General features: G+C 43.5%; 1 protein-coding gene across 2 annotated transcripts in view; it reads right to left on the reverse strand.

The window, feature by feature from the left end:
• Positions 1-27,758, reverse strand: part of MTHFD1L (methylenetetrahydrofolate dehydrogenase (NADP+ dependent) 1 like) — a 1,484,080-nt gene that overhangs the window by 1,310,602 nt on the left and 145,720 nt on the right. For both annotated transcript variants that reach the window (XM_069234289.1, XM_069234288.1), the window contains exon 5: positions 9,217-9,335. In XM_069234289.1, coding sequence (XP_069090390.1) covers positions 9,217-9,335 — 119 coding nt within the window. The remainder of the gene's footprint in view (positions 1-9,216; positions 9,336-27,758) is intronic.

The following is a 27,758-nucleotide window of genomic DNA, read 5'->3' on the forward strand; positions in this document are numbered from 1 at the left end:
TAGAGCTTTGAGGCAGGTTGTGAGATTATTACGGCCTCTTGGCCGAGGATGATGGAGTAGAATCAGAAAGTGATTTTTGGGGAGTTTCATTTGATGAGAAGTAGTCTTCTAGCTAGTCAGCGGAACATGCCCATGACAGTCATGATGTTCCATTGCGTGCACAATTTGTGCAGCTGAGGCACTGGCATGGCAGCCCAATCAAGAGTGTTGACAGGTACTATGTCGAGCACAGGGACAGTTTTTACTTGTCAGGCTCCCAAATTCGTTCTGCCACATATTGGCCTACCATTGCGGTTGGCTGGATGTTAAGTCAATACTGCAATTTATTTGCCCATTGACTGCTTCCATCTTTTTCAAATGGACTTCCTTGATGAATTGTGCATCAAACTAGCTGGCATGCCAAACAGCTTCTTATGGAGCCTGGAGGCACTCTGGATACTCATGCTAGGGCATACTGGTGGACTGTCAACTTCGTTTGGGGAGTTGAAAAAAATTCTAGGTCTTACATTTGACATGGGAAACCTTGCACAAACCAACCATATAGCCCTACTGGCTTATTTGTACAGTTTGGGTTACACTCAGCTTTGCAACGGCCATGTGCAGAGACAGTTTTTTTTGTTGTTGTTTTTTAAAGCTCTGGAGCACTTGCTGATAATTCTGTGGCCTTGCTCTGGAATATATCACAGACCACAACAGATTGCTTAAAAACTGTTGTGAAACATTTGTCTATCAACTTTCAAGAGATTTATTTTCCTGCGAAGAATATAGCAGTGAATGAACTGATCAAATATAAAGGGTGGCTGCTGTTCAGTCAGTACCTACCAAGCAAAAAAGGTAGTCACAGCACAAATTTGTACATGTTGTGCGAGAGCTCCACTGGTTAGCCATACAACTTGAAAAAATATAAATTAAAGGACTCCAATATAAACCCTGCAGTTTAGCTTCTAGGTTAGGAATTAGTGAGAAGATTGTGCAATCAATTCTTCATAAAGGTTACAACCTTTATGTGGATAGCTTCTATACAGGAATCCATCTGTTCAGTGAATTGTATAGAGCGGGCACTGGCTTGTGGTACAACAAGCAAGCCCCACAGAAAATTCCTTCAGGAGCTTTTTTATATTAATTTCCAAAATATCCAGAGCCATGTGTTGCACTGGAACAAACTGCTTGCAGTCAAACTTACTCTGAGATAAGGCGATAGAACATGCTCACTATGACAGCACTTCTCAGATCGCAGTTTCGGATCAGTTGGCTTATGTCTACAAGCCCACCTATGTGCTGGATTACAACAAGTGCCTGGGTGGAGTTGATAAAATGAACAGGTTCTTCAACCGCACACGGTATAAGAATAATGCCACCCCGATCCAGCTGGTAACATCCAATACATATGTTGCCTTATCGGCTGACCACTGTGAGAAAAATGATGCATTCCTGGACTTTCAGTTGGCCGTTATTGAAAGTCTTACTGCTTTAGAAGCATAGGGTCTACTTCATCTGCTTTTGAAGAGGATTGCAAGGCTTCAAAATTGGCACTTTGCTCACTGCATTCCTGCAACAGAGCAAAAGTCTCACCTATATGGCTGATGCAGAGTTAGCACTCAACAAAGAGCCAGGAGAATGAATATTACTGTCCCAGAGCCCATCCTAGCAGACCTGTGTTTTCCACCTTGCTTCACTTTGTACGAAAGTGAATTTCTGGCAAACTGACTGACTGGTAACAGGCAGATTGAGTTAATATCTGTCCAAAATGGCTGTACATCTAGACATATCTCCAGTGGTCTGTTGCTTGACTAGCTGGGTAGCTCTTCAAATTGTTCCATATAATTTTGAAAGAAGTACCGTAATCCAATACTTGTTTCCAAAATACGATTTGAGCCACTGTGTCTTTAATGACTCCAGAAAATAAATATGCATTGGTCTTGCTTGTGGCTGCTTGCCACCTGCACCTTCCACAAAAACTTGGCAGACATTATGACCACCGTATTACAAGTGCATTACAGTCAATGCAGGTATAAGCAATTTAAAGGTACATGAAATGTAAGTTTGTTAAGTGCAGTCCCAATAACACAACCGTTGTATGAATGTTACTAACTGATCTGAACACACAAAGCTGTTATTTAGGGGCACGCTCGTAAACAAATTAAAAAATATTGCGACACAGAAACAGTCCAGATGTCTGGCAAGTGTCAGGCAAGTGCTCAGATAAAAATCCAACTCTTGCTAATATTACTCTTCTTTAAAGAAGTCAGATGAATTGCTAGAAGGAAAGATGGCAGTGCAAGGGAGGTTGAATCACTTACACAACCTTGTCATGGTTCAGAAATCCACAATGATCATAATAGGATAAGAGGGGATTTGTTCAACTGGGCAAGGTTTTGCAGCCGGTAATGAACACATCAAGAATACGAATCCCTGCAAAGGCATATGTCACAGCACACCTGCACTCCTATGAGGGGTAGTACGGCAATCCGGCAAAGCTTGTAGGCCACAGGGGCACCTGCACACCTTTAAGGATATTATTGTAGTTTAGGGAATTCCGAGGGGCCTCTGTTGATGTCTCACCCTGTCTTTCGATTGTGGCGAATGTTCCCCAGGTAGGTCGCAAGGAGACAGGGGAGGGTGTGTGGATTGGTGCAGCTGCTGCCAGCCCAGCTGAATGCAGGTGGGGGAAAAGGCCTCCTTTGGTCCCTCCATGCAGCCCAACACAGCAACCGGGGTCCCTTTTCATTGGGGTGGTGTCACTTAATTCTTGTGGCCCTCCCAGCTGGGGCCGACGTCAGAAAAGGCTTCACCCACTCTGAGGCCCTGGCTTTGATCCCCGCAGGGATGCACACACAGAATGTCCCTCCAGCTTGTTTCACCGTCATCAGGAGCCTCCCTTGATATCCCGGCAACGCGTGACTCAGCACTTGGCCTGCACTGCAGGTGAGTTTATGGGACACAAGCTACCCACTGCAAGTCGGTGGGAAGGCAGAAGAACAGCATTCCCCACTCACTGAAAGACCAAGCACTCCCCACGGGCTGAACACCTTGATTACGTAGGAGCACTTCACACCGTACTGAAGGGGAGAGGTTAAGCACTCAATGCGCACCGAGTGGCAATCACCATGCACTTAGCGGAAAAATTAAGGTAAACACAGTGCTCAATATGCATTATGGTCTGCAGAGGCCAGGGGTAACTACAAGGCTCCCCAGGCGCTGGGCCCCTAGGCGAACACTGTGTGGACACAAGGGGCAGGCAGGCCAGCACATCCAGGCAGGTAAAAGACAGGGATAGCGGTTCCTCCTCACATCCCACAGTGCCTTAGGAAATCCAATGTCAGGGAGTAGCTGGCAGCAGTGCAACAAGCAGAAAAGCAATCAAGATGAGTCCTTTGTACCATCCAGCGGACACCAGGCAGCAGGGCAACAACAGGAGAGCAGTCAAGATGACTCCTTTGTGCAGTCTCACAGGCCTTCTGAGAGGTTCAGTCCCAGTTCCAAAGGTGCTCTAAAAGCAAAGCACCTCTACTTACACTAAAAATGCCTTTGTTCAGGGGGTAACTTCAAAAGAGCCATTTCGAATGAAGCACAACACCCTTTCAATCCAGCCCTCCCTCCAGACATCAGTAGGGAGTAATCACTCCCTTGTGCAAAGGCAGGACATAGTCTATTCACATGTAAGGTATGAACTCCCCTCCCTCTCTACACCCCAGGATGACTATTAGTATGCAGATGACTCTTCAGTCACACCCAGCCGCTCCTGTGTGACGGCTGCCTAGAAAGTATGCATCAAGTGGAGCGGTCACTCTGCACCAGACATGGATTGGATTCGGGCTGCAAAGCACTAGTGTTATAAGCACAGAGAAATGCCCACTTTCTGAAAGTGGTATTTCTAAAATAGTGATGTATAATTCATCTACACTAGTACGCAGGATTTCTCACTACCATTCCGAACATGCCCACGCTACTCACAGATCAGAAATTGCCTTTAAGATATGTAAGGGAATTCCCAATGCAAACCTATGAGAGGAGCAGCACTCTCAGTCGTGAAAAACGAAATAGGCTGTTTGTCACTACTAGGACATGTAAAACAGAAATACCTGTCCTACCTTTTACATACAGAGCACCCTCCCATAGGGCTATTTAGGGTCAACCCTAGGGGTGACTTAGGTGTAGTAAAAAGAGAGTTTAGATCTTGGCAAGTAGCTTGACTTGCCAAGTCAATGTGGCAGTAAACTGCACTTGTAGGCCCTGCAGTGGCAGACCTGAGACAGGTTTGAAAGGCTACTTCTGTGGATGGCGCAATCTGCCCTGCAGGCCCACTAGTAGCATTTAATTTACAGGCCCTTGGTATATGGTATACCACTTTACAAGGGTCTTACAGGTATTTTAAATAAGCCAAACAGGTTCTAGGGGAGAGAGCAATTGCACTTTAGCACCGATTAGCAGTAGTAAAGTGCCTAGAGTGCTAAAGTCAACAAAATGAGGGTCAGAAAAATAGCAGGAGAAAGGAAAAAAGTTTGGGGATAACCCTGCCGAAAGGGACATTTCCAAACAATGAATATATGCCTCAGTCTGCTTTTGTACCAAGCCATGTGTCTCTACCTAGAGTATTATAAAGCTGGACATTGCGCATGAACACAGATGACTAATGGGGTCAATGGACATCATCCATGCCATATTAAACATGCTAGACTAATTCTATGCTTTGTTTTCTTCGTTAAAATAAATTAAGTACTGCAAAAGTTATGCCTTGGTCATGCAATGCTTAAGAAACAGTCATGTTTAGAAATGGAGATACTGGATGCTATACCACCCAAGTTCATAGACGGTCTCTCATTTCCAAGCTCCCCCTGATGCATGTGGAGGACAACAGTAAAGCTCACTGGAAAGTGTGGGACTGGCAAACTTGTAGCTCTTTACAAGATGTTGAAAGCCACACAGTCTCCGACACTTGAATAGTTTGAGCAATAGAGTCTTAATCACCATGCAAGTGGTTGTCTAAAATGTCTGCAGAGGTGGACGAAAGGATAGCTGAAATATCTACTCCCTAAAATACAAAACTCTAATGGTGGGAGATTCATGGTCATCTCATTACAGTAGCTAAACATAACACAGAGCACTGATGCAAGGTTAACCCAGGAGAGGGAACCCTGGATTGCTCACCTTACAAATCACAGGAGAAGACAGACTAAACAGATTTCAGGGAAAGTGGAGAGTCTTGAGAACATCACTGGTAATGGGAGTTGTAGGAAGTTGGCTCTGTATGCACTATTTCAAAGTAAGGAATAGTATGCACAGAGTCCAAGGGTTCCCCTTAGAGGTAAGATAGTGGCAAAAAGAGATAATACTAATGCTCTATTTTGTGGTAGTGTGGTCGAGCAGTAGGCTTATCAAAGGAGTAGTGTTAAGCATTTGTTGTACATACACACAGGCAATCAATGAGGAACACACACTCAGAGACAAATCCAGCCAATAGGTTTTGTTATAGAAAAATATATCTTTTCTTAGTTTATTTCAAAAACCACAGGTTCAAATTCTACATGTAATATCTCATTTGAAAGGTATTGCAGGTAAGTACTTTTGGAACTTTGAATAATTACAGTAGCATATATACTTTTCACATAAAACACAAATAGCTGTTTTAAAAGTGGACACAGTGCAATTTTCACAGTTCCTGGGGAGGTAAGTTATTGTTAGTTTTACCAGGTAAGTAAATCACTTACAAGTCTCAGGTTTGGGTCCAAGGTAGCCCACCGTTGGGGGTTCAGAGCAACCCCAAAGTTACCACACCAGCAGCTCAGGGCCGGTCAGGTGCAGAGGTCAAAGAGGTGCCCAAAACACATAGGCTTCAATGGAGAGAAGGGGTGCCCCGGTTCCGGTCTGCCAGCAGGTAAGTACCCGCGTCTTCGGAGGGCAGACCAGGGGGGTTTTGTAGGGCACCGGGGGGGACACAAGTCAGCACAAAAAGTACACCCTCAGCAGCGCGGGGGCGGCCGGGTGCAGTGTGTAAACAAGCGTCGGGTTCTCTGTAGATTTCAATGGGAGACCAAGGGGTCTCTTCAGCGGTGCAGGCAGGCAAGGGGGGGGCTCCTCGGGGTAGCCACCACCTGGGCAAGGGAGAGGGCCTCCTGGGGGTCACTCCTGCACAGAAGTTCCGATCCTTCAGGTGCTGGGGGCTGCGGGTGCAGGGTCTTTTCCAGCCGTCGGGAAATTAGGTTCAGGCAGTCGCGGTCAGGGGGAGCCTCGGGATTCCCTCTGCAGGCGTCGCTGTGGGGGCTCAGGGGGGAAAACTTTGGTTACTCACAGTCTCGGAGTCGCCGGAGGGTCCTCCCTGAGGTGTTGGTTCTCCACCAGTCGAGTCGGGGTCGCCGGGTGCAGTGTTGCAAGTCTCACGCTTCTTGCGGGGAGTTGCAGGGGTCTTTAAATCTGCTCCTTGAAACAAAGTTGCAGTTCTTTTGGAGCAGTGCCGCTGTCCTCGGGAGTTTCTGGTCTTTCTTGAAGCAGGGCAGTCCTCAGAGGATTCAGAGGTCGCTGGTCCCTTGGAAAGCGTCGCTGGAGCAGGGTTCTTTGGAAGGCAGGAGACAAGCCGGTAAGTCTGGGGCCAAAGCAGTTGGTGTCTTCTGTTCTTCCTCTGCAGGGTTTTTTCAGCTCAGCAGTCTTCTTCTTCTGGTAGTTTCAGGAATCTAAATTCTTAGGTTCAGGGGAGCCCTTAAATACTAAATTTAAGGGCGTGTTTAGGTCTGGGGGGTTAGTAGCCAATGGCTACTAGCCCTGAGGGTGGGTACACCCTCTTTGTGCCTCCTCCCAAGGGGAGGGGGTCACATTCCTATCCCTATTGGGGGAATCCTCCTTCTACAAGATGGAGGATTTCTAAAAGTCAGAGTCACCTCAGCTCAGGACACCTTAGGGGCTGTCCTGACTGGCCAGTGACTCCTCCTTGTTTTTCTCATTATCTCTCCTGGACTTGCCGCCAAAAGTGGGGGCTGTGTCCAGGGGGCGGGCATCTCCACTAGCTGGAGTGCCCTGGGGCATTGTAACACGAAGCTTGAGCCTTTGAAGCTCACTGCTAGGTGTTACAGTTCCTGCAGGGGGGAGGTGTGAAGCACCTCCACCCAGAGCAGGCTTTGTTTCTGTCCTCAGAGAGCACAAAGGCTCTCACCGCATGAGGTCAGACACTAGTCTCAGCAGCAGGCTGGCACAGACCAGTCAGTCCTGCACTGAACAATTGGGTAAAATACAGGGGGCATCTCTAAGATGCTCTCTGTGTGCATTTTTTAATAAATCCAACACTGGCATCAGTGCGGGTTTATTATTCTGAGAAGTTTGATACTAAACTTCCCAGTATTCAGTGTAGCCATTATGGAGCTGTGGAGTTCGTTTTTGACAGACTCCCTGCCCATATACTCTTATGGCTACCCTGCACTTACAATGTCTAAGGTTTTGCTCATGCACATATGCCCTCACCTGTGGTATAGTGCACCCTGCCTTAGGGCTGTAAGGCCTACTAGAGGGGTGACTTATCTATACTGCATAGGCAGTGTGAGGTTGGCATGGCACCCTGAGGGGAGTGCCATGTCGACTTACTCGTTTTGTTCTCATCAGCACACACAAGCTGGCAAGCAGTGTGTCTGTGCTGAGTGAGGGGTCCCCAGGGTGGCATAAGATATGCTGCAGCCCTTAGAGACCTTCCCTGGCATCAGGGCCCTTGGTACCAGTTACAAGGGACTTACCTGGATGCCAGGGTGTGCCAATTGTGGAATCAAAAGTACATTTTAGGTGAAAGAACACTGGTGCTGGGGCCTGGTTAGCAGGGTCCCAGCACACTCCTCAGTCAAGTCAGCATCAGTATCAGGCAAAAAGTGGGGGGTAACTGCAACAGGGAGCCATTTCTTTACAGGAGTCTTACAGAGAATCTATTCTCTGATTTACATCCATGCTGGGTGACTATAATGTGAATAAATGAAATAAGAACTCCTTGAAAACACAGGGACAATAGCAAACCTACTCATTATATATCAGCAAAAGAAAACAGGATATCCTTGAAATGGCAGTGCAATCAGGGTTGCAATACTGTAAAAAAAACTCAGGGACTATCAAAGTGGTAAAGGAAGCCAGACTAAGTGTGAAGTATGTGGCAAGAAGACAGCTTCTCCTTGTTATAGTGCAATTCAAGGAAGAGAGAGATGAGATCCTTCAAGCAGTCACAAGAAAGAAAATCAACAACCACAGTGATGCTAGCATTCTTCAGTGTCTTGACTTGTGCAAGCAAACTTTACAGAGAAGACAATCTCTCTGGAATTCCAACATGAATGTGACAATCAGTGCACCAACCTCAAAAACTTGGCAATCATATTGACGTGATTGCAAATGTCTTTGCTTCCATGCTTTCTTCCATTATTCTCTTCTGTTCATTTTTTGAGCAAGTTTCTGGACCCTTTCTCCTTCCGTTTATTACACAAATAGTGTGGGTCCTCACAGTATGCTTTCTTGTAACTCATTTGCTTTTTCTTATTTAATGGCTTTCCTTCCTTTTCTCGAGTTTGTCTGTCCCCTTGGGCATAGCTTCTTTACCATCTTTTGACTGGGTGATTTACATCCTTCCATTGCCCTTATTCAGAGAGCGTCTCTTTTTCATTCAGCACTCCATGAGAATGCATGTGTTTTTCTTGCACTGTCTTGTGGGCTGATCACCCTCCCCACACAAATACAAATCCTATGAGCTTTTTGTGGCTTCCTATTTCCCCAACTAGTAGCTCATCCATGGTTTCATCAAGCTTGTCTTGTTGATTTATTTTTATATTCATCCCACTATTTCAAGCTTGTTGGCTGATCTCCCACAATTCCCCCTTTGCTCCCCTTCAATGGCACATGACGACATGCTAGGTTGCCAAAATATCATGAAATGCATAAGTCATTATGTTTTTCTAAATTGTTTGCCACTCCTTAACATCACAGGCAAAAAGCACTGGCAAAGCCACTAGGTCACAAAAGGCAAGTCCTACTGATTTTGCCAATGCTTGTTTGTTGGATAAAATGCAATTAGAAAAAGAAAAAAGAAAACAAAAATTGCTGCTTGGCTCATGGGTTGCATACATATATTCATATAATGTTCTCATCAGTTTTTAAACAGTTGATTTAGCCAGTTCGGGCAACTGGCTACTAGACTAGAACATTTTTGATAGCACAGGTGCCCCCGAATAACCAAGGTTGATCAACATATTGATGTCTTACCCATCAACATCCTTCTCTGGAGAAACAGCATTTAGAACTCTGCTACTGTTTGTAGGCAGATGAAGTACTAGACCACGAACCTTGGGATCCTCATTAAGCTTCAAGATTTCATCAATGATCTACAGCGCAAATAGGAAAATTAGTTAAGTCGATAAGGTGCTTTAGAAAAGAAATCAATTGTAATATACTAAACATTTTGAACAACCTATGCTTAACTCCTTTACCCAGAACAAAAACAAAATCCCCACTTGAGGTTTCTATAAAACATATGCAGAGGACCTTCTACACTACAGTTTACATGTTTAAACTACAATACCACTTACCTTCACAAAAATTTCATACTCAATGCTAACTGCATTCTACAACAGCCTACTGCTTACAGCCTATACTACCTGAACAACATATATACTACACCACCACTTAACTTTCATACTGCACTCCACCTAAACATTACACACAACCTATATCACAACCTCCCTTTAACTACCGAACCACTTACAATGTACACCACCAAATGGCACCCTACAATTACAGACAACTACACGCCAAAAAGACCACTGACTCCGCTATATTCTACCTACACCAAAGCATCCTACATCACATTTATAGGAGACCCATAGCTTTTAACACAAACATTACAGAGCTAAATAGCTGATCTAACTTCAACCTGTTTTGAATCACACACACAGCAATACATGGCTAAAGACCACACTTCATCAGGAAGAAAACCAACAAATACATACACCAAAAAGAAACTACGCATAAGAATTGCTCACCAACTCAATTCCTACATACAAGCAAGAAACAGGCGTGGTACATTTTTTGCTGTTCGAGCAGCCAAACTATGGAATGTGCAACCCACAAACATATGATATACTGACCACCATCTCAGATTCAAAAGATTAGTCAAGAACTGGCTTCCCCCACATAAAGACTATACTCACAACACAACAGTGTACCACCAAAGTATAATCAGACATGATAGACTATACTTTTCATAGTATGGAGAGGAGATAGGCAATATTCTTGTGCCATTGTACATGGACATACGTTTCCTGTTATAAGCAGATATGTTTATGTAAGGGAAAAATGTATATTACACCACAGGGCACTATTTCAAACCATGTCAAAATTGCTGCTTCTATGTAATATACGAACATATGTAGAGGGGTTTATTACTGCTACCAAGACTAAGTAATGTAATGTGTGTGTGTGTGTGTATATATATGGAAAATGTCACTTACCCAGTGTACATCTGTTCGTGGCATGAGACGCTGCAGATTCACATTCTTTGCACATACCGCCATCTAGTGTTGGGCTCTGAGTGTTACAAGTTGTTTTTCTTCGAAGAAGTCTTTTCGAGTCACGAGATCGAGGGACTCCTCCCCTTTCGGCTCCATTGCGCATGGGCGTCAACACCATCTTAGATTGTTTTCCCCGCAGAGGGTGAGGTAGGAGTTGTGTATATAGTAATAGTGCCCATGCAATGGAGTAAATATGTATGTACATAATGTGGTTTAAAGCGATATATTTACAAATGTTCAAGATCAACTTAAAACGGCTACAGGCTCCCGGGGAGGCGGGCGGGCGCATGTGAATCTGCAGCGTCTCATGCCACGAACAGATGTACACTGGGTAAGTGACATTTTCCGTTCGATGGCATGTGTAGCTGCAGATACACATGCTTTGCATAGACTAGTAAGCAGTTATTTCCCCAAAAGCGGTGGCTCAGCCTGTAGGAGTTGAAGTTGTTTGAAATAAAGTTTGTAGTACTGCTTGTCCTACTGTGGCTTGTTGTGTTAACACATCCGCGCAGTAATGCTTGGTAAATGTATGAGGCGTAGACCATGTGGCTGCCTTACATATTTCAGTCATTGGAATGTTTCCTAGAAAGGCCATGGTTGCACCTTTCTTTCTAGTTGAGTGTGCCTTTGGTGTTATAGGCAGTTCTCTTTTTGCTTTGAGATAACAGGTTTGAATGCATTTAACTATCCATCTGGCAATGCCTTGTTTGGATATTGGATTCCCTGTATGAGGTTTTTGGAAAGCAATGAACAGTTGTTTTGTTTTTCGAATTTGTTTTGTTCTGTTCTGTCAATGTAGTACATTAATGCTCTTTTGATGTCTAATGTATGTAGTGCTCTTTCAACTACAGAGTCTGGTTCTGGAAAGAACACTGGTAGTTCTACAGTTTGATTTAAGTGGAACAGTGATATGACTTTTGGTAAGAACTTAGGATTTGTTCGTAAAACTACTTTATGCTTGTGTATCTGAATAAAGGGTTCTTGTATGGTAAATGCTTGTATTTCACTTACTCTTCTTAGAGATGTGATGGCAATTAGAAATGCTACTTTCCATGTTAAATGTTGTATCTCACATGAGTGCATGGGTTTAAACGGTGGACCCATGAGCCGTGTTAAGACAATGTTGAGGTTCCACGAAGGAATTGGTGGTGTTCTTGGTGGGATAATTCTTTTTAGGCCCGCCATAAAAGCCTTTATGACTGGGATCCTAAATAGTGAAGTTGAGTGCGTAATTTGCAGATAAGCTGAAATTGCGGTGAGATGTATTTTAATGGATGAAAAAGCTAGCTTTGACTTTTGTAAGTGCAGTAGGTAGCTGACGATGTCTTTAGCAGATGCGTGTAAGGGTTGTATTTGTTTATTATGGCAGTAATAAACAAATCTTTTCCACTTATTTGCATAGCAATGTCTTGTGGTTGGTTTTCTAGCTTGTTTTATGACCTCCATACATTCCTGTGTAAGGTCTAGATGTCTGAATTCTAGGACTTCAGGAGCCAAATTGCTAGATTCAGCGATGCTGGATTTGGGTGTCTGATCTGTTGTTTGTGTTGAGTTAACAGATCTGGTCTGTTTGGTAGTTTGACATGAGGCACTACTGAGACGTCTAGTAGTGTTGAGTACCAAGGTTGTCTTGCCCAAGTTGGTGCTATTAGTATGAGTTTGTTTTGACTCAATTTGTTTACTAGATACGGAAGGAGTGGGAGAGGGGGAAAAGCGTATGCAAATATCCCTGACCAACTCATCCATAATGCATTGCCTGGAGACTGATCCTGTGGGTACCTGGATGCGAAGTTTTGGCATTTTGCGTTTTCTTTTGTTGCAAATAGGTCTATTTGTGGTGTTCCCCATCTTTGGAAGTAAGTGTTTAGTATTTGGGGTTGAATCTCCCATTTGTGGATCTGTTGGTGATCCAGAGAGAGATTGTCTGCTAGCTGGTTCTGAATTCCTGGAATGAACTGTGCTATTAGGCGAATGTGGTTGTGAATCGCCCAAGGGGAGGAGTCCCTCGATCTCGTGACTCGAAAAGACTTCTTCGAAGAAAAACAACCTGTAACACTCCGAGCCCAACACTAGATGGCGGGATGTGCAAAGCATGTGTATCTGCAGCTACACATGCCATCGAACATGTATATTATATATATACATACACACACAAGTTAATACATTATTTCAAACAAAAAATGAATTAAAAAAAATAGTATACTTCGCCACAAGATGATAAATGTGCACATCAGACCATGTAAATAATGCTGCTCTTAGGAGTATTTATATAGAGGGCTTTACTCCAGCTACTAAACCTTTATCAAGTGTCATGTGCATTAGTTAATTTTAGTTTTGTTATTAAAAAAAAACCTACAATATCCATCTTATCCTTCTCCTCTGACTCATTCCAAACCTTTTCGACTACTATGAACTTCCAAAAATCCTTCTCAAACTTTTCCCCTCCTTTTTAAGCCATGTCACCGAACTAACAAGCTCACACAACTACCACTTACAAAAACAACTTACAACCTCCCCCTTTCAAATCCAGATCATTCTATCCCCACTCTAAACTTAACTAAACGCACATCAAATTAAGAGCACAAACCTTAAACACAACTAATGCACAAGGAAAAGAAAACACAGGTAATACTAATCTACTGACTATTAAACTCTAATGTTGTGTTCCAGAATAGCAAAGCGCTTCAATGCACAGGGGTAGCAAGCATTACAGAAATACAATTTACAATTTAGTTTTATACTTATACAAGGACATCTGTTTGTGCAGATAGATAGAGCAGCAGAGACTATGAATCACAGTAGATAGTGAGTGAGAAAACAATTACTACATAATAGAGTCATACACATTTGCAGAACAGTTTTCTGGCTGTCAGGGTAGCAATGTGCTGGGGGTTAACACAAATGAATGGCTTTTGTACGAAAATGGGTTAATATTGTGGAGGATACGAGTCCTTCCTAATGATAGTGGGAATTGTGAGACCTTCCCAAGTAATAAATCCAAGCTTTGTCAGATTCAACACACAGGTTTATTAAATAAACCAAACCAGGGTTCAGAAAATATGGCACAGAACGGACAGGCTTAACACAAGGAAAATGTGTTATAAGTATATAACCGTAATAAGTCAAATACATCAAAACACAAAATAAGCTTTCAAAAGTTTAAGAATAGAGAAAAATTTAGTAAGAAACATGACATCAACATTACTAAAATCCATTCAGGGGAATGGGAAACATGATTTTTAAAAGCTTCAGGACAAAAAGCAACAAGAAAACGTAAAGTGACAAATCAGAAGTAACTGTTCAGGGTTGGCCAGGAACAAGGTGCAATTTCAGGCTTTTGTGATGGAAAGGAGGCCAGATAAACCAAGAGGGTAATTTTGGCCAAAGATTTTACCTTCCGACTGTCTTTGAAGTGGATATCAAAATCTTCCAGGGGATGCAGGCTGGACCCTGCAACGTTCTCGAAGTCAGACAGCCGTTGGATGTGGTATCACTGAAGCAGCTGTTCTTGGCAGGTAAAGCTTTTAGTAGAAAAATTCTAATTTCACACCTGCATAAATCATCTTGTTGGTTGGATATTTTTAGCTCCTTCACCTGGTCAAAATTTCTGCGTTCGTACTTAATCTCTTTTTGGAGTTCAAAATCCATCAGAAGGGTTATCCTCTCAAATGCAGACATATTACCCACAAGCTCCCACTCACTCTCTGGAGGTCTTAAATTTCTAAACATTTTCTAAGTTCCAACTTTCAAACTTTTTTGAGCCATCCTCTTGGTTTCTAAGGTTGGTGTGGAGTTGGAGGGAAAGGGGTGCATCACAATGGGAGACCTTTATCTGGGAGTCCAGGTTATTACATGAGAGAAAGCTAAGAACTCCTGTAGGCTAGGTACAGGACTATACCTACAATATGCTAACATCTTGACTACAGTGCATGAGTTGTGGTCCACCTTCTTTGGCATGCCACAGAGTTCAAACACTTTGATAACACTGCTCAATACAACCCAGAGTCGTAGATTGTTTTCCCATATTTATTGCACAATGACCTTCCGGTGTTGCCACTTTGTGTTCAAGCCAAATTGAAGGAGCTACTGGGGGAAACCTTGAAATCTCAGGAGCGGATTAGGATCCATAAGGGGGGTTTGCATGGTCAGTTTCAATGCCCGATTTAAGCTACTACAAAACAATTATATAATCAAACATATCTTACTCCAAAAATACAACACCCAATCAGATAGTTGCCCACGCTGCAGGCATATGGCTGCAGACTTTTTGTACATAGTATGGGCATGCCAGTCTTGGTTTGCTTATAGGCAAAACATACTACAGGGTCTAAAGAGGGCCTCAGGATGGACTATCCAGATGGAGATTAGACAGGAGCTGCTGGGTCAACTACCCTGTACCTCTAACAAAAAAAATAATCAGTGGGGAGTTTGTTCTCCTGGGCTTACTCTGAGCAAAGCAATGTTATCATTATGAAATGGCAATTACCTCCTACCTGTACAGACTGGCACTGAGATATCTCAGGATGGGCGACTGTGGAAGAGGTGCAAATGAGACGTTCGGAGAAACGAAAAGTTAGATGATGTCCGCTATGCTGTCTGATTTAAAGGAGCCGCAGGACATGCCTCCCCTCCGGAGACCCAGTGTGACATGGAGGGTGGGGTGGGTTCTGTCAGGGTGGTGAGGACCTCTGATCTGCAACTGCATGCACCATGAACCCCTGCAGATGACTCACCTCAAATTCTACGAGACCACCTTCAGGGACTCACAAGAGAGCAGGTGTTGAGGGGCATTTAGTTGGGTTTCATGTTCATTGGGTATGGCTGAAGACCACTGATCCTTCTCACTAAATGTATATTGATAGTTTACAACTAGAATACGCACAGTGCCATAGGACATCACCGATGATTGTTACAGTCAAAATGTTGCTGCCCATTTCATTCTATTGGATTTCAATAAAAACCTTATGAACAAAAAATATATATTCCTCCAGAACGAGCAAAGAGCAGATAAGCCAAGTTGTAATGCACCAGAGGTTTTCATCATGTTTTATAAGCAATCGCCCAGAAGTGATCACACAGGAAAAGGAAGTCTAATTTCCTTCATCTTGGATTGGGAACACCACACTTATTGTCAAAGGATTCTTTGCTAGTTATCCAACAGCAATCTATACATTGATCATAACCCTACAACATCTTGGCATATGTGGAAATCACTTATAGACAACAGTAATCTAACAGAACTACTGTGCGTGCATATCTCAGCCTGCCAAAGAAGATAAGAGCATACCCTGGCGATGCACAAATTTAACCCTAAGGCCATGTCCTGAGAAACGAGTCCTCACACCATTGCTGCCGAAAAGGCGGCATACGTCAAAGATACCAGTAAATATTCAGGATGGTGGCAATTGCACGACATTCAGCATGCTGGTGAGTTTTGCCAGGAAGGACAATATTTCAGATAGATATCCTTTTAAAGACAAATATGGTGTTGAAACCCAAGGTATGTTATGGGAATTGCGCAGCTTCGTCACTTGACTGTGTTTTCTAGTGACACCAGTACCTTTGGAGCTCCAGGTTCAGGAAGATGAAGGTCCCTCCTCGCCAAATCAAACTTTCTGCTGAAAGTTAGTATGCGACCTGTGGCATAGTCACTTTTATCCCTCAAAAATGTATTTTTCTTTTTTGACTTTATGTCCTCCTCATATTTCGTAAGTTGTACCTCCAGTTCTTTGCAAAAGTTTTTTATTTCATCCTGTGCTGAGCTGTTATCCAGGGCAGCGCGGGCAATTTTAATCTCCTCACTAATTTGAGTCAGTTCTATTGCCGCATATTTCGACAGAAATTCCAGCATGTTTTTGCACATAGATGCCATTAGAGCCGACCATTCCTCCAAGTGTTTGGGATGTGGGTTTGTGTACTTGGGAGTTATTAAAATTCTTAGACCACGCGGGACCCGACCCACCTCTATATAATTAAGTGAAATAACCTCCCAACTCCTACTAATCTCTTTTTTGCAAAGTTTTTCCAGATTCCACAGCTGTTGTCTTAGCGGTAAGACGCCCTCAGTTGCAGTTTCTCCTGTAATGTTAATCTCTGATCCTGTACTTGATATGATTTCATCAAAAAGATCACGTGCAACCTCCAACGGATTGCTTCATTCATTATGAAAACAGGAGTCTAGCAGCACTTCACTTTTAAGTTCACTCTTAGTTATGTGTATCTGTCGAGGTGACATTGAGGGATTACTGTCCCTCTATGAATTGGAGACGGAAGGGAGGCCTTGGGATACAGAGATGGATCTATTGAGAGATATGCAGTTGACAACTAGTGATATGAGTGGGAGTAAGTTTAAGCCAAAATCAAGATGTAATCCCACAACACCCAATGATAATATTGACGCTTTCCACGAGGCTGTGATCTTAGACCTGATGGAAATATGGAAAACCAGTTGGACAAGGTTTGCTAATAATTTAACACTGGGACAGAGAGCTGCCTTGGCTTCACTCAGTAAGGCAACTTACTTTGTGATCAAACCAGCTGACACGGGGGTAATGTGGTATTATGGGATTTAGCTAAATTTTTGAAGGAAGCAAAAAGACAATCATCACTCTTGGGATGTTATGAGAAGTCAACATTGTTAGCCTATCGAACGTCAGCAAGGGTAGTCTTTTGGAAAATGCTTACATTTATCTTGATCACTTTCTTCGCCCATATGTATTCAATCTGGCTTCATATTGTAGAGATAGTAAGCACTTTACCACAAAGATACAGAATATACCATGGAAGGCTGATTACATTATGGCCCGGAGCAAACCCTGAAAGAATTTCTAAATTGGCTTCCTAATAATAATAATTGCAACCTACTATTTACATATAAACTCCATAGACAAGTCATGGAGTTTCTTGATGTAGAAGTGTAAATTGAGAACAATCCATAACAAACTAAATTATTTAGAAAGAGTACGGCAGGAAACAGTATTTTACATGCCCGTAGTCACCACCCACCAAGTTTAAAATGGAGCATACCATATGGGGAGCTATTACGAGCTAAAAGAAACTGTAGTACACAAAGGAGTTTCCAGAGTGAACAAAGTGACGTGATTAAGAGGTTTCAGTCTAGGTGTTATCCTAGCCAGGTAATTCACAAAGCATGCCAGAAGGTCACCCAAGTGCAGAGAGATGCCCTTTTGATTACAAATACGAAAAGGAAGGAACAGGAAAACACCTTGAGATTTATCACAACTTTTAATGTGTACTCACACCAGGTCAGGAAGGTGTTGATGAAATATTGGCATCTAATAAAAGCAGCTAGGGTAATTGGTCAAATAGTCACTCCTAATCCACAATGTACATATAGGAGAAGTAGTTATTTACAGGACATGTTGGTACACAGTTACCAGATACGAAACCGGGAGACTTTTCTTGGAAAACAACAAGGTTTTTACAGGTGTATGAAATGTAAAGCTTTTAAGAACAGTCCGAACTGTAAAGAGTATGAGTTACCTACAGGAGAGTTAACTAGGATAAAGAAGTTTTTGAATTGCAATACTGAGTATGCTATTTATGTAATCAGATGTCCATGTGGCCTACAATATGTGGGTAGCACGATCTTTCCTTTAACCCCTTAGCTGCTGGGCCGTTTCCCCCCCCCAGTGCTGAGCCCTTTTTTGGCTATTTGGGGTAGTTTGCGCTTAGGCCTTCATAACTTTTTGTCCACATAAGCTATCCACGCCAAATTTGCGTCCTTTTTTTCCAACATCCTAGGGATTCTAATTGTACCCAGAGTTTGTGGTTTCCCCTGGAGGAGACCAAGAAAATAGCCAACATACAGTGAAAATTTAGTTTTTTCCAAAAAAATAGGAAAAAAGGGCTGCCGAAGAAAGCTTGTGTTTTTTTCCTGAAAATGCCATCAACAAAGGGTTTCTGGTGCTGAAATCACTATCTTCCCACCTTTCAGGAACGGGCAGACTTGAATCAGAAAACCACATTTTCCAACACAAATTTGGCATTTTACTGGGACATACCCCATTTTTACTATTTTTGGGGCTTTCAACCTCCTTCCAGTTAGTGACAGGAATGGGTGTAAAACCAATGTTGGATCCCGGAAAGCTAAACATTTCTGAAAACTAGACAAAATTCTGAATTCAGCAAGGGGTCATTTGTGTAGATCCTACAAGGTTTTCCTACAGAAAATAACAGCTGAAATAAAAAAATATTGAAATTGAGCTGAAAACAACAGCCATTTTTCTTTATGGTTTACTCTGTAACTTTTTCCTGCGATGTCAGATTTCTGAAAGCAATATACCATTTTGTCTGCTGGACTATTCTGGTTGCGGGGATATAAAGGGCTTGTAGGTTCATCAAGAACCCTAGGTACCCAGAGCCAATAAATGAGCTGCACCCTGCAGTTGGTTTTCCTTCTATACTGGGTATACAGCAATTCATTTGCTGAAATATGAAGAGTGAAAAAGAGGTATCAAGAAAACCTTTGCATTTCCAAAATGGGATCAAGATAAGGTTTTGAGGAGCAGTGGTTATTTACACATCTCTGAATTCTGAGGTGCCCATACTAGCATGTGAATTTCAGGGCATTTCTCAAATAGACGTCTTGTTTACACACTCTCTTATATTTGGAAGGAAAAAATGTAGAGAAAGATAAGGGGCAATAACACTTGTTTTGCAATTCTATGTTCCCCCAAGTCTCCCGATAAAAATGATACCTCACTTGTGTGGGTAGGCCTAGCGCCCGTGACAGGAAATGCCCCAAAACACAACGTGGACACATCCCATTTTTTGACAAAATACAGAGCTGTTTTTTGCAAAGTGCCTACCTGTAGATTTTGGCCTCTAGCTCAGCCGGCACCTAGGGAAACCTACCAAACCTGTGCATTTTTGAAAACTAGAGACCTAGGGGAATCCAAGATGGGGTGACTCGTGGGGCTCTGACCAGGTTCTGTTACCCAGAATCCTTTGCAAACCTCAAAATTTGGCTAAAAAAAAAAAACACATGTTCCTCACATTTCTGTGGCAGAAAGTTCTGGAATCAGAGAGGAGCCACAAATTTCCTTCCACCCAGCGTTCCCCCAAGTCTCCCGATAAAAATGATACCTCACTTGTGTGGGTAGGCCTAACGCCTGCGACAGGAAATGCCCCAAAACACAATGTGGACACATCACATTTTTTCATAGAAAACAGTGCCCACCTGTGGATTTTGGCCTCTAGCTCAGCCGGCACCTGGGGAAACCTAGCAAACCAGCACATTTTTGAAAACTAGAAACCCAGGGGAATCCAAGATGAGGTGACTTGTGGGGCTCTGACTAGGTTCTGTTACCCAGAATCCTTTGCAAACCTCAAAATGTGGCTAAAATAACACATTTTCCTCACATTTCGGTGACAGAAAGTTCTGGAATCTGAGAGGAGCCACAAATTTCCTTCCACCCAGCGTTCCCCCAAGTCTCCCGATAAAAGTGATACCTCACTTGTGTGGTTAGGCCTGGTGCCCGCGACAGGAATAGATCACACAACGGTCAATGTTGGCCCTTACGTGAGGCAGCTGTTGACCCTGGGGTGATCCATTCCTGACACAGGCACTAGGTGTAGGCACTCAAGTGGGGTAGTATTTTTATCAGGACAGGTGAGGAGTCACTGGGTGGTAGGAATGTTGTGGATTCCAGCATATTCCTGTAGTTTGTGTGACAGAAATGCGAGAAAAAATGAGTTTTTTTTTCAACATTTCAGCTTTGCAGGGTATTCTGGGTAAGAAAACTTTGGGGAATCCACACAAGTCACACCTCTGTGGACTCCCCCGAATGTCTAGTTTCCAGAAATGTTTGGGTTTAGTGTGTTTCTCTATATGGCCGCCGAATCCAGGACCAAAAACACAGGTGCCTGCCTTACAAAACCAGTTTGTTTTGCGATAGATAATTTTGATGTCTCCACAATACGATTTGGGCGGTGGAATTTGGGGCTGGACTAAATTGGGGAGCTCCCAAGAGAGCACTCTCTCTCTCTCTCTCTCTCTCTGCTTGCCGCCGCATTCACCTGCTCTCTGGGTTGGGCTAACCCACTATTACCCAGTTGCACAAACAGCTTGCGAAGGGACAGCAGGACTGTCCTCATCACCTTCCTCATAATGTACTGGAAGAGGAGTTATCGAATGGGACTCCTCCGACTGAAAAATCACTCCCAGAGTCTGCGCCATTGTCCTATCCCTCAGATGCTGTCTCAGTATCTGATATCTCAGTCTCTGATCCTATGTCAGAGCGGTCCTCTATAATCCGAGTGCAGGCAGCAGTCATCCATCAAGATGCCATCTCTGCTATTGGCTAAACTGTTGCTCTAAAACAGTAGCCTACGTAGACAGTCACAAAATCGGTGGTGTGTGTGAGATACGTGCAACAGTAGAGGCCACCTTACCTGCACTTCTTCCCTCAATCAGCACGTTCTTTCAAGACACTCAAAAAACACCTTGTCACATACCATTCGTCACAGTCTTTAGCACCTCCTGCGCCCAGTCCAACAATCATCATTGGTGCTCCCACTCCCTCCTCCTAGGATTCCCTTATTACCACCCAGCAAAAGTGCCCTTCATCTCTCCATAGCCACCCTCCACCCTGCACATACATTTCATTGGTATTATAGCGCAGGTAATGGCTGACTTTACTAATGTACTCAGCTATTTACATAAAATACAGATTTGCTCTTTGCAGTAGGCATATAAACATTCTGCGCTTCTTTATGGCACTAAAACTGCCACTAGACAAGTCTGACCCTTTTCCCCCCCAGGGAAACCACACACATATTGACAAAAGTGATATATATATATGACAGCCAACCACCTGAAACTCAACTCAAGCAAAACCGAAATAATCCTCTTTGGCCCACACAAAAACACCTGGTACCCCTCATGGTGGCCCACCACGCTAGGCCCTGCACCCACCCCCGCCAACCACGCACGCAACCTCGGCATCATCCTAGACTCCTCCCTCTCGATGACCCAACAAATCAACGCTCTCACCTCCTCATGCTTCAACACACTCCGTATACTGAAAAAAACATTCAAATGGATCCCCACAGAGACCAGAAAAACTGTCACTCATGCACTCATCAGCAGCAGACTTGATTACGGAAACGCCCTCTACGCCGGCACCACTCTAAAACTCAAGCGCAAACTACACGCATCCAGAACTCAGCAGCACGACTCATCCTCGACCTCCCCGGACACATCTCTCCACACCTCAAATCCCTCCACTGGCTCCCCATTGACAAAAGGATCACCTTCAAGATCCTCATCCTCGCACACAAATCACTCCACAACAAAGGCCCTGCCTACCTCAACGAGAGTCACCTTCCACACCCCTACACGAAACCTCCACTCAGCTGACCTCTCTCTCGCCTCTGTCCCCCGCATCAAACACCACCACCGGGGGCAGATCCTTCTCCTACCTTGCACCCAAAACCTGGAACGCCCTCCCAACCCACCTTCGCAAGACCCAAAACCTACTTCTTTTCAGGAAGGGCCTCAAAACCTGGCTTTTCGAACAGTGAACCTCCCAGCCCCTTTCCCTCCCCCCCCCCCCCCAAACACCTTGAGACCCTCACGGGTGAGTAACGCGCTTTATAAATCTCTTTGATTGATATATATAGATCTATATATCTACATAGATATATCTATAGATATATCCATGTACATAGATATATCTATCTATATCTATCTATATCTATATCTATATATCTATATATCTAGATCTACATATAGTTCTATTTTTTTTTTTGTTGTGGTATGGTTCCTTGGGGGCCAAAATGGCCCCCAGGGAAACCCTACAACATCGGGGGGAAAAAAAGATTGCCCCCACAGGGGGTCACCCTGCCCACGGGCGACCCCCTGTCTTTTTATTTTATTCATTTTTGTTTTTTTTTAAATACAATTTCCCAGGGGGGGGGGGGGGTGATCGCACCCCCCCCCCCCCCCCCCCAGGGGGCACCTACTTTTTTTTTTTTTTTAAATAAAATATGCCCCGGGGGGGGGGGGGGGGGGAAGGGGGCGGCCCGTTTTCTGAGGGGGCCGACACCCCCCCCCCCCCCCCCCCCAAGTGAAATCCCTGGAGTCTAGTGGTGTTTCCTGGCCCCCGATCGCAGCACAGCTGCGACCGGGGGCCAGGAAACACTTTCAGGAAGGCCTCGTAAGAAAGGGGAGACTCTCCCCTTTCTTACGAGGCCATCCCGAATGTGGGGAAGGCCGTTTTCCCCATCGAAGCAGGAAGCGGCCGCAAGGCTGCTTCCTGCTTTGATGAGGAAAACACCTTTGAAACGTCACAAAGGGGCGGGTGGAGACACGGAAGCTTCCGTGTCTCCCCGGCGAGGATTTATGAATACCCTTCCTGGTGTCGCCCACTGGTCGTGACCCGCACCAGGGAGGGTGTGTAACGCGCTTTATAAATCTCTTTGATTGATATATATAGATCTATCTATATATATGTAGATATATATATATATCTACATATATATATCTATAGATATATCCATGTACATAGGTATATCTATCTATCTATCTATCTATCTATCTATCTATCTCTATCTATCTATCTCTATCTATCTATCTCTATCTATCTCTATCTCTATCTATCTATAGATCTACATCAGGGGGTACCTACCTTTTTTTTTTTTTAAATAAAATATGCCCCTGGGGGGGGGGGGGGGGGGCGCCCGTTTTCTGAGGGGGCCGACCCCCCCCAAGTGAAATACCTGAAAGTGTTTCCTGGCCCCCGATCGCAGCACACCGGGGGTCAGGAAACACTTTCAGGAAGGCCTCGTAAGAAAGGGGAGACTCTCCCCTTTCTTACAAGGCCTTCCCGAACGTGGGGAAGGCCGTTTTCCCCATTGAAGCAGGAAGCGGCCGCAAGGCTGCTTCCTGCTTTGATGGGGAAAACACCCGGCGCACTGACGTCACAAAGGGGTTGGGTGGGGGGAGACACGGAAGCTTCCATGTCTCCCCGGGAAAGGTAAAAAAAAAAAGCAACGCACCCGAGGATTTCTGAATACCCTTCCTGGTGTCGGCCACTGGTCGTGACCCGCACCAGGGAGGGTGTGTGGGCGTCGGCCAGTGGCCGACGCCCGCACCAAAAAGGTTAAAGAAACGGATTCTGGAACATTGGCGAGCTATTAGAAAGAATGATGTTACATATCAGGTAGCACGTCATTGTAATTTGGTACATGAAGGAAAGGTTGAAAATATGGTGTTTTGACAAAGTATTATCCACACCAAGAGGGGGCGACAGGGAACGAGCTTTGAGAAGGATGGAATCTGAATATATAATTTGATTAAATAGTAGACATCCATGGGGTCTCAACAAGGATGAGGAACTTTTTGTACACTTGGGCTAAACTCATGGTTCTGGAGGTACCCAGAGAATTCTTATACTGTGGCTCCAAGAAGGAAAATGTTTAGAGTCTAGACAGAAACAGATGATCTGTTTTTTGAATTTTTAGTGTTTAGTTTTTTTCAGCCCTACTCATAGTATGATATGTATGTGAATGGCTACTTGGCCACCAAAAGATGAATAATATCAGAAAGGTAATAAGAAAAAAAAAAAAAAAAATGAAACAAAAAAATAAATTATGAAATTGATGGAATAATTAGAATAAGGCAGAAAAATTTAAGTATACATATAGGTGGGATGTTCAAAAATAAAAAAAATGGATGATAATTTTGACATAGGCAGTGTAATTTAGAGAGAGTACTAAAATAGTTTCCGATAAAAGAATAATTTTCTTAATTGGAATTTGAGTAATTTTGTTGAATGGTTTAGAATTGTATTAAAATGTGTCCTTTCTTCCATGAATTTAATTTTTGAATTGATTGAACATGGTAAGAAATAGTGGAAAGACTAACATCCTATGTAAATGTCTTTGAGGAGGAGTTTGTTAATATTTCTTTAATGTTTAGTAAATTGAAGGGTATGTCATACTAGGTTAAAAATGGGGGCATTTGTAATGACTGATGCTTTTGAAGAAGACAGTTTGGTTGAAACGTGTCCAGCCGTTGAAAGCAAGTTTTTTTTCTATTGATCAATTTGCTGAAGTGCATGAATTAAAAACGACAGTTGTTTGCAGTGCCGTCTGGATTCTGTTTTCTTTAATAATATGATTTACGGGTCCTGTGCCCGAAGCAGTGCACCGACCTCGCTTGGCAGAACCAGGAAAGAACAGCAGGGAGTGTTTGGATGAGCGATATATATATATATATATATATATATATATATATATATATATATATATATATATACACACACACACACACACACACACACACACACACACACACACACACACACACACACACATATACATACACACACACACACACACATATATAGATCCACTGTCCTGCTCTCGGCTGACAAAAATGGCACACGCTCAATCTCGGCGCCAAAGTAAAGTGCTTTTATTGGCAGTATTTTGCAATGTGGTAGGCTGCCATGGATCATGGCATTTGTCAGCTGAGAGCAGGACAGTGGAGCGATATGACAGCGGGTGGCCGTTCCCACACCCCGAGGCCACCCTGTGAGGAACGGAAGCCTCACCTTAAAAGAGGTCATGGTGTTTGGAGTTATATATCTATACACACACACACACACATAATGCAGCATATCATTTTTTATTTGTGGGATGCACCCAACTGGTAGTTTACATTAAGCCCAAGATGTGGTACAAGTGCTGTGAAGCAGAGAGAGGTAGAGAGCAGAAGACTGGGCATGCATACCAGGCACTGGTGTTGCAGGTATGTAGACCTGAAATTCAAAACCCAAACAGATGTAATTGTCTGCTGCTGTGCTCGTTAAAGTCACACAGGTAGAGGAATATGGAGCTAAACATATCTGTCACTTGTCAGAACGCAAGTCCACAAGTCAAAATAGTAGGACAATGCCACAGTCATGCTAGGTACCTTTTTGTGCCATTTTCTTTCTAATGCTTACCTGTGCTAGTTTTACAGTGCTAACTCATATTACTATGTCATTATATTTACAGAATTGTAGTAAATAATAAAGGCTTCTAAATAAATTGTAATAAGTAGTTTTCTACTCTCACAGCCCATGGGGCACTTTTGTAAAATAATCCTGCGAGTTTCTGAAAGGTCTATAGCTTTTTGTACCAGAGTATCTACAAGGGCCTAGAGGGCTCAGATCTACGATGGAGGCCAAACATGACCGGTGACAATGGACCATTGGAGTTTAGACAGTATCTGGCCAGGTATGCTGGGTCTAGATTGTTTGTTTGTGATGAACAGTCATATGCAAAATATCTTGGGAGCTCAGTAGAAGGTGCCTGATGTTATTACATCCTTGACAATACATCATAGCTGGAGCTGCAGTGGTGAAATGATGGTTTGTGGCAGTCAGGGATACAAAGGTAATCCTGAGGATCCATGAGCCTTGACTAAATCATAGAATTTGGAAGCGGTGAACTGCCTAAAGGAATCACGGGACAGAGGTCTGGTATTCTTCGTAATCGTCTTCATCATGGCCACAAGATAGTCTTTGATGGAGTTAAAGAAATCTAGAGACTGGACAATCTTTCTGACAGGGTACCCCAATTCTTAAAGGATCCTATAGAGTTCCTTGCTAGGGTACCTAGAGCTTTGAGAAGTCCGACGCTTCCAGATTTACCATAGGGGTTCTTGGATGTGGGTAAAAGGTTGGTGGAGCCAGATGGATGCAGAGGCTGGAATGGTTTAGAAACCTGGCATTAAGAAAGGCATCAATGAAAGCTAAGTTGAACTGATGCGGTCTTTTCACCAGAAGAAATGTTCTTAAGTAGGTAGGTAAGACTGAGCAGCAGACTAGCAGAGATTTACAATCTGTCTTTGAAGATCTTCCACAAGCCTTCCTCTGGTACTGTTATTTTCGGAAGAGGATTGCCTCATAAATTACTAGTGAAATGCCTTCTCCAAGCTATATTTAACATAAGCGTGGGTTCAGAGCTAGCTCATATGAAAGATGTTTAAATCGTTTTTGCTGAACAGCAGACAGCAATTGAGGAGGTGATAAGTGGGGAGAAGTAGTGATAAAAGTTAGAAAATGGAATAGATGCTAGGGTTGGAGAAGAGGTAAGATCAAATTAGAATGGATGAATGAAGTAGCAGTATGATGGTGATACAGGGGGAAAAAGAATGTTAGGAAGGCTCTTTCTCTGGCTTAAAAAGTTTAGAAAGGACTATGCCAGGTTAGAAGGCACAGACAAGGCTACGAGGTGGCAGTTAGTGTGCGAGTAGGTAGTTGGGGGATAACAGGAACAGAAGGCACATGGTGTTGAGTGTCTGGATGGGAGAGGAGAAAGTTGAACAGGGTGAGAGACTTGAGGAGGTAGGGAAGACAAAGAGGCCATGGAACAGCTGTCTGTCCTGATTATGTTTAGTGACAAGTGTAGAGTTGTGTTGAGGTAGAGAATGTATTGTTGAGACCGACTGATGGAAATTGATAACAGAACTTGCAGATTCAGGAACCACTCGGAACAGCTATTCCTTGGGTTGAACAGATATAAGGGCAGTGTGACTGGGGCACAGGCTTCACTGATGAAACCTTCTCATAAGAGGATGTTGTGGAGTAAGTGTTAATCTTTTAACAAAGTTGAGGCAATGGCTACGTATGATATATGTGTTGGATGAAGTGATTGTTAGGACTGAGGGGGATGAGACTGCACTGTGGCCGAGACTGATGACCCTTGGTGAGTTTCACAAAGTAAAATTATGTGAACACAAAACTGCTTTGGGTTTAAAACCTGAACACTATCCCACCAGCTGAACAAATTTTCCTCATGCAGCACAGCATCCCTCAGGTGGCTGCCTTACAGGTCTTCGAAATAGCAGCAATATTATTCAGACTACTCGGAATGTACAGGTTTTGGCCTTTTAGAGGGATTATCCTTCTGGTGACTAACATCAAGCTCAAGGTCCAAATAGGGTTTTATCAGAAGCTACAGACATGCCTTAGAAATGTGGGCTACATGGCAAATTACATGCTGATATTGCACAACTTACCAAACATAACATCTGAGATGTCTCAGACCTTGAAGCAAGCATGGAGCTGAAAACTCATGTGACTCCTCTCTGCCTGCTCTCTGACACGTGCTACTACAGGGAAGTTCAGAAATCTGAACTCACTTGTTATTTTGCTCAATTGTAATATTGTTTATCAGAGAGCAAGCTAATGTAGACCAGAGTCAGACACAAGCCAAATGTAT

This window comes from Pleurodeles waltl, chromosome 5, assembly GCF_031143425.1.
Source record: "Pleurodeles waltl isolate 20211129_DDA chromosome 5, aPleWal1.hap1.20221129, whole genome shotgun sequence".
In the NCBI taxonomy this organism is placed as follows: domain Eukaryota; kingdom Metazoa; phylum Chordata; class Amphibia; order Caudata; family Salamandridae; genus Pleurodeles; species Pleurodeles waltl.